This window comes from Erpetoichthys calabaricus, chromosome 4, assembly GCF_900747795.2.
Source record: "Erpetoichthys calabaricus chromosome 4, fErpCal1.3, whole genome shotgun sequence".
Taxonomy (NCBI): domain Eukaryota; kingdom Metazoa; phylum Chordata; class Cladistia; order Polypteriformes; family Polypteridae; genus Erpetoichthys; species Erpetoichthys calabaricus.
In genome coordinates, this window is record NC_041397.2 from 28,363,633 (window position 1) to 28,375,962 (window position 12,330).

The 12,330-nt window shown below is 42.4% G+C and overlaps 1 protein-coding gene across 1 annotated transcript in view; it reads left to right on the forward strand.

The window, feature by feature from the left end:
* The window catches only part of smad9 (SMAD family member 9), a 75,588-nt gene that overhangs the window by 45,579 nt on the left and 17,679 nt on the right, over positions 1–12,330 (forward strand). The window contains exon 3 of the mRNA XM_028799282.2: positions 11,970–12,227. Within this exon, the coding sequence (XP_028655115.1) occupies positions 11,970–12,227 (258 nt within the window). The remainder of the gene's footprint in view (positions 1–11,969; positions 12,228–12,330) is intronic.

The following is a 12,330-nucleotide window of genomic DNA, read 5'->3' on the forward strand; positions in this document are numbered from 1 at the left end:
TTGCTCTTGCAAGCAGGCACATGACCAGGGGGTGTGTAAGCTTAGAGAACGAGGGTGGAGGGGGGAGGACTAGGTAAGAAGAGGCATGTTTGTCTCGGAACTGAATCGCTGAATGACCGTGCGACGACGGTCGGCTGGCAAAAACTGGCCGACAAATTAAACGCGTGTGCATTGTACTTACTGAAAGCAGTGTTACGGATTTTGCAAATGTTCATTTTTTTCCCTCCTTTTAGACAACTGTGTCTTTCCGGAAGTGTTCAGTAATCAATATATTATTTTTGCGGCGTTTGCCTGCAGGACCACGTGCAGTGAGCAAGCGAGACAGAGAGCGCGAGCGTGTGACACACACATACATACAGGCACGCGCACGCGCGGGAGAGAGAGCACGCTGGACACATAGGAATAATAATACTTCGTTACATTGATATACCGGTGTTCTCAGTATTCAAAGCGCTATCCACACAGGAAGGAACCGGGAAGCGAACACACAATCTTCCAGAGTCTCCTTACTGCAAACCAGCAACACTACTACAGCCCCACAAGGCAGTTAAAAAATACACCGGGCTTGAATTTGTTTTCACTTCTGTGCATAGCATAGCATAGCATGTTACTTTTCTTGGTGGCTTATTACATTACGGATATTTCACATGTACATTGTTTCCCCTGTGCTTAAAAGACATTAAAAAGTGTTTCTTAACTACGCCATGGTCTTAATGTTGGTGGGCGGGTCTCCGTGAGTTGCTCTTGCAAGCAGGCACATGACCAGGGGGTGTGTAAGCTTAGAGAACGAAGGTGGACGGGGGAGGACTAGGTAAGAAGAGGCATGTTTGTCTCGGAACTGAATTGCTGAATGACCGTACGACGGTGGTCGGCTGGCAAAAACTGGCCGACAAATTAAACGCGTGTGCATTGTACTTACTGAAAGCACCATTACGTATTTTGCAAATGTTCATTTTTTTCTCTCCTTTTAGACAACTGTGTCTTTCCGGAAGTGTTCAGCTATCAATATATTATTTTTGCGGCGTTTGCCTACAGGACCACGTGCAGCGAGAGAGCGAGACCGTGTGACACACACACATACATACAGACGCGCGCGCGCGATAGAGAGCGCGCTGGACACATAGGAATAATAATACTTCGTTACATTAATATAGCGGTGTTCTCAGTATTCAAAGCACTATCCACACAGGAAGGAACCGGGAAGCAAACACACAATCTTCCAGAGTCTCCTTACCGCAAAGCAGCAACACTACTACAGCCCCACAAGGCAGTTAAAAAATACACGGGGCTCGAATTTGTTTTCACTTTTGTAGATAGCATTGTTGTAATTTTACTTTTCTTGGTGGCTTATTACATTACGGATGTTTCACATGTTCATTGTTTCCCCTGTGCTTAAAAGACATTAAAAAAGTGTTTCTCAACTGTGACTACAAGTACTGACAACTGTGTCGTTCAGGAAGTGGTCACCCATCAATACATAATTATGCGGCGTATGCTATGCCGCGGGTTGGCTAGTATGTAAAAGAATGGTAAAAAAAAAGAATCAAAAATGGTAATAAAAATACCAAGTAAGCGTTTAACAATAAGCATGTTGGCCTTATCATTATATTATATACTGTATATATATATATATACAGTATATATATTGTGATAAAGGCGCTATATAGCGCCCGACCCAGCACAGACTCACTCAGAGGCACATGTAAAAACACACAAGACTTTTATTTTCTTCAGCTGGAGGACACGTCTTCCCCGTGAAACCCCCAGCCACAACACAGTCCTAAAACACTTAATATAAACCACACAACTCTTCACCTTGGCACCACCACTCCTCCCAGGCAACCTCGTCCTCTTCTTCCCGATTCTGGCCCCTCAATGGTGGATGCTGGCTCTTTTTATAGCCCACCTGGAAGTGCTCCAGGTGCTTGATCACCTGTTGCTAATTGCATTTCTGGGCGGAGCTGTAGAGGTGTCCAGGTTGGTTCCGGGATCCATGCAGCACCCCCTGGCGGCCACCCCAGATCCCCACAGGGTTGTGGAGAACTCCATCTCCCATGGAACCCTGCGGGAAACTGAGGCACCAGCGTCAACCAGGGAGGTTGCCACCAAGTGTTCCGGGGGAGGTACTGAGGAGCCCATGGCTGCTCCGCCGGAACATAAGTAGAAGGGGCGTTCCAGCCGGGCATGGGACCAGGCCGCCCACCACAATATATATATTGTGTGTTGATCGCTGCATGTGACTTGATCGGTTGTCGCTTTCAAGTGTACCAAAATGGCCAAAAATTTTACTCCTTTGGACAACCGCCAATGCCTCTTAAACATCTTAGATTCACAGGTGATGATTTGAGTAGTGGACACTTTGATGTTTATGAATGTTTAAACTCTCAAAAGCAGGATGCGAAGTTATCGATGAAACCCATTTCAATTCACACGCCTCCAATTTCCAGTAAGGCTCGGCTTCGCAATGACACTTAATAAGTCTCAGGGACAGACCCTACAAAAGGTTGGCATTGATTTGAGGCAACATTGCTTTTCACATGGCCAACTATACGTTGCATGCTCAAGAGTAAGCTCAGCGCACAGCTTGGTCATATTACAACCGGAGGGCCGAACTGACAACGTGGTATACAAAGAGATCCTTAACAAATAATTATTGGTATATTTTCCATATATTTGGGGAGGCCATGGAGAATGACTTTCGGACGGCTTCGAGGAGATTCTGGTCCACCATCCGGCGTCTCAGGAAGGGGAAGCAGTGCAGTGTCAACACTGTATATGGTGGGGATGGTGCGCTGCTGACCTCGACTCGGGACGTTGTGGGTCGGTGGGGGGAATACTTTGAAGACCTCCTCAATCCCATTAACATGCCTTCCAATGAGGAAGCAGAGCCTGGGGACTCAGAGGTGGGCTCCCCCATCTCTGGGACTGAGGTCACCGAGGTGGTCAAAAAACTCCTTGGTGGCAGGGCCCCGGGGGTGGATGAGATACGCCCGGAGTTCCTCAAGGCTCTGGATGTTGTAGGACTGTCTTGGCTGACACGCCTCTGCAACATCGCATGGACATCAGGGACAGTGCCTCTGGATTGGCAGACCGGGGTGGTGGTCCCCCTCTTTAAGAAGGGGGATCGGAGGGTGTGTTCCAACTACAGAGGGATCACACTCCTCAGCCTCCCTGGAAAAGTCTATTCAGGGGTTCTGGAGAGGAGGGTCCGTCGGATAGTTGAGCCTCGGATTCAGGAGGAACAGTGTGGTTTTCGTCCTGGTCGCGGAACAATGGACCAGCTCTATACCCTTAGCAGGGTCCTGGAGGGTGCATGGGAGTTTGCCCAACCAGTCTACATGTGTTTTGTGGACTTAGAAAAGGCATTCGACCGTGTCCCTCGGGGAATCCTGTGGGGGGTACTCCGAGAGTATGGGGTACCGGCCCCCCTGATAAGGGCTGTTCGGTCCCTGTACAATCAGTGCCAGAGCTTGGTCCGCATTGCCGGCAGTAAGTCGAACCCGTTTCCAGTGAGAGTTGGACTCCGCCAGGGCTGCCCTTTGTCACCGATTCTGTTCATAACTTTTATGGACAGAATTTCTAGGCGCAGCCAGGGTGTTGAGGGGGTCCGGTTTGGTGGGCTCAGGATTGGGTCACTGCTTTTTGCAGATGATGTTGTCCTGTTTGCTTCATCAGGCCGTGATCTTCAGCTCTCTCTGGATCGGTTCGCAGCCGAGTGTGAAGCGGCTGGGATGAGAATCAGCACCTCCAAATCCGAGACCATGGTCCTCAACCGGAAAAGGGTGGAGTGCCCTCTCAGGGTTGGTAGCGAGATCCTGCCCCAAGTGGAGGAGTTCAAGTATCTCGGGGTCTTGTTCACGAGTGAGGGAAGAATGGAGCGTGAGATCGACAGGCGGATCGGTGCGGCATCCGCAGTAATGCGGGCGTTGCATCGGTCTGTCGTGGTGAAAAAGGAGCTGAGCCGCAAGGCGAAGCTCTCAATTTACCAGTCGATCTATGTTCCTACCCTCACCTATGGTCATGAGCTATGGGTAGTGACCGAAAGAACGAGATCGCGAATACAAGCGGCTGAAATGAGTTTCCTCCGCAGGGTGTCTGGGCTTTCCCTTAAAGATAGGGTGAGAAGCTCAGTCATCCGGGAGGGGCTCAGAGTAGAGCCGCTGCTCCTCCACATCGAGAGGAGTCAGATGAGGTGGCTCGGGCATCTGATCAGGATGCCTCCTGGACGCCTCCCTGGTGAGGTGTTCCAGGCACGTCCAACCGGGAGGAGGCCCCGGGGAAGACCCAGGACACGCTGGAGGGACTATGTCTCTCGACTGGCCTGGGAACGCCTTGGGATTCTCCCGGAAGAGCTAGAAGAAGTGGCCGGGGAGAGGGAAGTCTGGGCATCTCTGCTCAAGCTGCTGCCCCCGCGACCTGACCTCGGATAAGCGGGAGACAATGGATGGATGGATGGATATTTTCCCTCAGTTTAAAAAGGTTTACAGTAATCCCTCCTCCATCGCGGGGGTTGCGTTCCAGAGCCACCCGCGAAATAAGAAAATCCGCGAAGTAGAAACCATATGTTTATATGGTTATTTTTAGATTGTCATGCTTGGGTCACAGATTTGCGCAGAAACACAGGAGGTTGTAGAGAGACAGGAACGTTATTCAAACACTGCAAACAAACATTTGTCTCTTTTTCAAAAGTTTAAACTGTGCTCCATGACAAGACAGAGATGACAGTTCCATCTCACAATTAAAAGAATGCAAACATATCTTCCTCTTCAAAGGAGTGCTTGTCAGGAGCACAGAATGTCACATAGATAGAGAAAACAATCTCTAGCAAACAAATCAATAGGGCTGTTTGCTTTTAAGTATGCGAAGCACCACGGCACAAAGCTGTTGAAGGCGGCAGCTCACACCCCCTCCGTCAGGAGCAGACAAAGAGAGAGAGAGACAGAGTTTGTTTTTCAATCAAAAATCAATACGTGCCCTTTGAGCTTTTAAGTATGCGAAGCACCGTGCAGCATGTTGTTTCAGGAAGCAGCTGCACAAAAGATAGCAACGTGAAGATAATCTTTCAGCATTTTTAGACGAGCGTCCGTATCGTCTAGGTGTGCGAACAGCCCCCCTGCTCACACCCCCTACGTCAGGATCACAGATAGTCAGCGCAAGAGAGAGAGAAAAGTAAGTTGGGTAGCTTCTCAGCCATCTGCCAATAGCGTCCCTTGTAAGAAATCAACTGGGCAAACCAACTGAGGAAGCATGTACCAGAAATTAAAAGACCCATTGTCCGCAGAAATCCGTGAACCAGCAAAAAATCCGCGATATATATTTAAATATGCTTACATATAAAATCCACGATGGAGTGAAGCCGCGAAAGGCTATAGCGAGGGATCACTGTACTTTTCTTCTTAATAAAAATTTTAAAGCAGTACTTCGCCGCTACGAAGTGCAGGTATTTTGCTAGTATATACTGTATATAAAATTATGTTATCATTATCACCATGCAGTCCTTACATTAATGACCATCATCATCTAACTCTTCCACGTGAAGCCTGAAAACCATGAGAACTGATTGAAACCATTGATGTTATGTAGAATGTTCAGTGGGGGCGGCTGGACAGTCTTGTGGCCTCAGACCCCCTGCAGATTTTGTTTTTTTTCTCCAGCCCTCTGGAGTTTTTCTTTTTCTGTCCTCCTGACCATCGGACTTTACTTTATTCTTTGTTATTTAGTATTGCCTAATTTTACTTTTATATTTTTCTTTTTTCTATCTTCATCTTTTAAAGCACTTTGAGCTACACAATTTGTATGAAAACGTGCTATAGAAATAAATGTTGTTATTGTTGTTTTCTGCCTGTTCTGTTGTCCAGTGTTATAATTCAGTGTGATAGCAACTCTCTGGTACCCACTTGGGTCAAGCAAGTGAGGTTTATAGCTATTGTACCAGACCAAATGAACAACCCATATATAAAATAAAAAAAAAAAACATGAGGTCTACATTGATTACTTAGATAATATCCCATCTTAGTCAGGTAACACAGCTAGTACAGTATAATTCTTATCTGCATGTCTGACTATATCCAGAAAGGGGCTATAAACTCCATGAGTGGACCTGGCTCAATGTTGGGAAATGCACTTTAGAAAATGTAGTCCTGCTTGGCAGGAAAATAACAACAACAACAACAAAAACCAGTCATGACACAAATAATAATTTTATACTTGTATTAATTAATCATCTTAGCATGCAATCCACATCAGGATCTGCCTGGAGTACGCACTGGAAATTCTGCAGAATGAAATGCATTTGCGGTAGAAAGGACACTCACTCTGTGTTTCTAGAAATCTCTGGAAAGAAAGAACATCGTCAGAGTTTTTTCAAAGATACTTTGTCACAGATAATGGAAATGCAAACAATGTAATGTAATAATAAAATGTAAAAATAAAATATACATTGTAGATAAAGAATAATATTTTATAAGCAGGTTAAGCATATGATTGCAAAGCTTTTTACACGTGCCACGGTGACTAATAGACTATAGATTGAACTTCACTGGTACCTACTGACCAACATACAACACAGAGCCATTCTCCAAAACCTTAATAGTTCAGTGAGTATTATAAAAAATATTGGACATGCATATTCTTAACTTTATATGGGACCTTTCATAGTGAGCAGAGTCTACAGTATTTATACAACTGGAACACAGGCAGCTCAACTGACATTCTCTACGCTATACGCACTGAGTAATGAGGACTCATCTTGCAGTGTAATCCTTTACAGTCTAGCAGATCTTTGACACTGTCTGTGGTTTAATCAAGAGGTATATTTCACTCATACAGCTAAATGTGTAGAAGGAAGGGGCATTCATGAGTCACTCTGTTTCAAGAATTTGAAGATAACTAAAATGCCACACAGCAAAGGAAATTTCATACAGAGGGGAAGGTGAACAAAGGAAATATCCATAATTATGTATGATTCATCCATATTTAACCTTATATTTTTGGTCTTTTTCTTCCTGGCATCTATCTGAGTGCTAATTCCAAACTCTGCTCCTGATTGTATACCCTCCAGGCTTATCTTTTAAGGCAGGATAATAGTCCCTTCTGGAATTACTTGTGGTTCTTCCTGGAGCTACTTTCAAATTATGAAATGATTTTCCTACTAGCCTGGATCCAGAAATAAGTCCATAGGGTCATGACTCCAAAGCATCTCCCTGACTGAATGAAAAATGGATGTATGGTGATATAAACACTTCTGAGACATTGTGCCCAAGGAGATATTGTCATTTCTGTTACTTCTTTCACCTAAAATAAAATCTAGTCAACTAGGCAGCTGCCTTTCAGCATCCTGAGCGAACACTGCACATCTACTATGTTGTTCTGTCCACATATTTAAGCCAGAGTCCTTGTCAGCTACACTCCTGGGAAACCCTTTTGACACCAGATATACCAACCCCCGGGCTTTATATGTTGCCCTGGCATAACAACAGCTATGTATCATGATTATCTTCATCAAAGACAACAATAAGCTTACATTTTTTTATGATTCTGTATCTGAAAATTTGAGGACCTCAATTGAATTTTGGAATAAAACACTGTAGCTGCTGTACTGCATTTTTGGCATGTGAAGAAAAAATTGGTATGATTTCATTTTTAATGAATATAAACCTAGTGTTTCGGTTGGCAAAGAGATTGATGGTTTTTTTTACACATGTGAAACATTGCAATCTGGAATATACTTGGCACACAGTCTGATGCTTACAAACCTTGGTTATTAGCAGTTACAGTATCTGAGCCTCACAAATTACATTTCATATTGTAAACAACAAATGCACACTTTTATACAGCATTTGTCAAGTTGGGGTAATTCAGTTAATGTAATGTCAAGAACACACTGCATAGAATTCCTCAATATAAATATAATTTACAGTACTTCAATTTTAATTGTGATCTTGTATGAAAAAGCAAAATGCACAATGAGCTGCTGAGCTTGTTGATTGTCTCATTCATTTAGACAGTTGTGTTTTTAAAGGTTTTTGTTTTCTCACATTTTTAAGGATCAGACATTGATGACACTCTTCAGTGCCAAAATATCCAGTGAAAATTAATATAAAATTTAACTTTGTGTCACCGACATAACAAACAGAAAAGTTAAAATTAGACATGCATGTTAGGCTTTGAATTTAAACTGTGAATATATATAAACTAGGGTGGCACAGTCGCGCAGTGGTAGCACTGCTGCCTCGCAGTAAGGAGACCTGTGTGGAGTTTGCATGTTCTTCCTGTGTCTGTTCAGGTTTCCTCCTGGTGCTCCTGTTTCCTCCCACAGTCCAAAGACATGCACGTTAGGTGCATTGGCGATCCTAAACTGCCCCTACTGTGTGCTTGGTATGTGGGGGTGTGTGCCCTGCGGTGGGATGGTGCCCTGCCCGGGGTTTGTTCCTGCCTTGTGCCCTGTGCTGGCTGGGATTGGCTCCAGCAGACCCCCGTGACCCTGTGTTAGGATATAGCGGGTTGGATGATGACTGACTGACTGACTATATATAAACGTGATGAGGGCTGATCAGTATGTTTATTTTTTTTTCTTCAATGTGGAATTAAGTTTCATATAGACTGAAACAGCCTTAAACTAACTTGTTTTTTCTTGCTTTTTCCATGGGAACTCTCAGCCAGAATTGAATTGACCGAGCGTGGATGATAAGTTTTTTAAAGATTGAAAAACAACCTCTCTTAAATTATATATTATTGGTCTCCTCTAAGTCTTTATCATTGGAAAGCTCACAAGGCATGGCAAAATGATATTTTATATGAAAAATTAATAACAAAAATCGAGTACTGAGAAAACATTTTTATAGTCATCAAGAATCTGATGTTTTAACTGTTTAGGTTTTGGCATTTTTCTTAAAAAGTTAAAAAGAGTGAAAACGAAAGAATTTGAATCTTCATCATTTGTGTCACTTACAGTACTATTGTAATGAGGTAGAAAGCTAAACTTATACAGTGTGGTCCAGATCTAATTATGCAACTGTTCAACTGACAACCATCTCCCAGCCATTTTGGAATGCAGGGCAGGTGCTGCCATCTATCGGCAACAAAAAGAATTTTAAGTGAAATCTCTATGTGCAGGGCAGGTGCTGTGAATTCTCTATGTAATAAACTTAATAAGTTATAGCGTAATGAATATTGCATAATTAGATCTGGACCACCCTATACATAGACATCCTCACCTGATTTTACAATTTTAAACAGATGTTCCATTCTTACAGTAGTACATTGAGATAATCAAAATGCATGAAGGTAATAGTTGACTTGATTTAAATAACCCAGGGACAAATAAAGTTCTATCTATCTATCTATCTATCTATCTATCTATCTATCTATCTATCTATCTATCTATCTATCTATCTATCTATCTATCTATCTATCATCTTATCTGTGTGTCTGTCTGTCTGAGAATTTCACTATATTGTTTACGAATAAAATATATTTGTACCCTACATTCAGTAGGAGTTAGAATATATAACTTGTTGATGTGTCATTCTCATATAAACTGACTGCTTAATGACAAAGGAATGTGTGCAGAGAAGATGATAAAAAGCAAGTATTCAAGCTTCCACAGAATAATATGTGTGCAATTTAAGCTGAAAATTAACAAGGTGAAAGACTTAAGAGGCTTTGAAAGCAACAAGGAAGTCAGAGATAGTCACACTACTGTGATTGTATCAGAAAAAGCAATGCATTTTGGGTTTTTCATGCATAACTGTCGTTAAGTGTTTTTGACAATAGGTCACCACCCAAAATAACATCTTAACTAATGCATGTCATGTGATCAGAAAAGGAATGCTGGTGAAGGAGCCAATGGATGCTAACACAGCATCTGTAGATTAACAGACAGTCCACATTTAGTTAGCTAAGATCGGAATTAGGGAATCCATTCCCGGGCTCCCGGACATTTTTCATTCCTGTAATACCCAGGAAAACGGGAACGGCCAATATCGCATATATAGCGTGTAAAAGTTTAAAAATCGATCAAGAAATAACAGAGTTATAGTTGAAAATAATTAAGGTGGTGCCATTGCTGTAGCTTGCACTTCATCAGACAACAGCTTTGAACAGCAACTTAAAATTGCAATGCGTCAGTCTGTTGTATCCACATTATCTGTGCCAAGAAATATGCCATCACAGAATGATGACAAGAAACTGGATGCATTAGTAAAAGCTGAAATGGCGGTGTTTCAGAGCAAGGGCAAGCGCGGGCATTGTTTATAACAAGTATATCAGTATTTGATGACTGTGCTGCCTACCTCAGTGGAGGCAGAGCGTGGTTTCTTAGCGGCTTGCGTTTTCTGCATGAAGGTGTGCTCTCGCCTGAACGATTGCATGCTGGACACGTTAATAATAATAATAATTCATTACATTTATATAGCACTTTTCTCAGTACTCAAAGCGCTATCCACACAGGGAGGAACCCACAATCGTCTTACTGCAAAGCAGCAGCACTACCACTGCACCACCTGTGAGGATGCTGTGCTTTCTATGCTCTTATTACTGCAACTAAAGATACATGAACTTCTATGACAGCATGAACTGCTTGTAGATAAGATTAGTCTTTTATTTGTATCAACATAGTGCAGTAGTTTTATTAAAAATAAGTGTCGGTCATTCTTAAACCGTTCACATGTGAGATACCCGGGAGCCCGGGATTCCCGGGAATGAAATGCGGGATTCCCGAATTCCTAATTGCTAATAGAAGAATTTAAGAATGCATGCTTATTTGTAGGTTGTAACAAATGGGTATGGCAACTGACAACAAAGTGACGCTCCTCCTGGTTAAAAAAAGGAAGATGGATAATGTGGACTAAGAAACACATTCCATGGACACTAGATGGCTTCATACTAATTGGGGGCTCTTTATATGTTGGCAGTAGATTGACTGGATATCAACAGGGCAGGCTGGTGGTGGTGGTGGTGATACAGTGGTGTGGTGTATTTTACAGAGTATATTAGGTCCCATAATAAAGTAATACTGCAGAATATTTAAAAATTGTTGTTTATTTGGGTGCATCCATCCTTTTCAGTGCAACAATGGACTCCTCTGAAATGGGTTTTCTTTTCAGTAGACTAATGGCCTATGTTACAGTTCCAGTAAAGTAATAGAATTATTCTAGGAACATTTAATTGAGTTCATCATAATGCAAGGACATCTCCAGTAACCAGTTTGCCAATTATTTGAGAATCTGAATACATGAAAAAACTGTTTGGCATAGAGGTCTGCCACCAGCAGCTGTAGCTGACCTGACCCGTGTCCTAGTGCTATACTTCTGATACTTTTTTGAAGTCTAGGCCCTGAAAAATGAAGGCTGTTTTGACATTTGTTATGAATTACCCACTTTGTATAATTAATGTGATAGTAGATGCAGACAATGCTGATAAAAGCATGACCTTTGTTTCCCTTATTTTTTTTTTTGAACAGTTACGTTTAAACAGTTCTCTCTTGCTGCAAGCAAATCTGTATATTCACCTGCTTGCACGTTCACATTTACATGCTGATACGAAGCAACACTAGCTAAGGGCAGTTAGGCTCATCAACTTAATCTGCCACTCCCCTGCTTCAGACTTTTATATTGCCAAAAACACAAACAGGAAAAAATGACGGATACATTTTGACTTTGAAACTGTTTTCAGCTTATGCCAGCAATAATCTTCGCATTAGTTTCACCTTGCAGTCATAAATGAATATCACTTACAAATAAAACCACATTTTTGTGAATATTTTTTGTGCAAGGGATACATAGTAATATAACATTCTGATAATTCTGTGAATGAATGATATGACTGTTGTCAAAAAATGATTTGAAATTTCTCTTGACTCTTTTGCTATTTTCTTTGTCCAATCCCATTTGTTATGTGTATTTTCTCTTTAATTCTTGACATTAAGTCGTCATTGTTCACTGGTCATTATTTTTTTATTTCCTTTCTAGTCCTGCCTCCTGTTTTGGTACCTCGTCACAGTGAATTCAACCCTCAGCACAGCCTCTTGGCTAAGTTCCGGAATGCCTCTCTTCAGAGTGAACCCCTCATGCCACACAATGCAACATACCCAGAGTCCTTCCAGCAAGCAGCATGTACCTCTTTTTCTTCATCTCCAAATAGCACTTTCTCCCAGTCTCCTAGAACTATAAGTTATCCTAACTCTCCAGGGAGTCCCAGAGACCCTGGGAGTCCTTATCAGCTAGCAGGTAATAAATAAATGCACATCATTTTTAAAAACTATAAATTCTTTTTAAACTTAGAACCCTTCATCTGTTATGTCATCTTAGTTGAGTTTCTACTTTAAGCTCC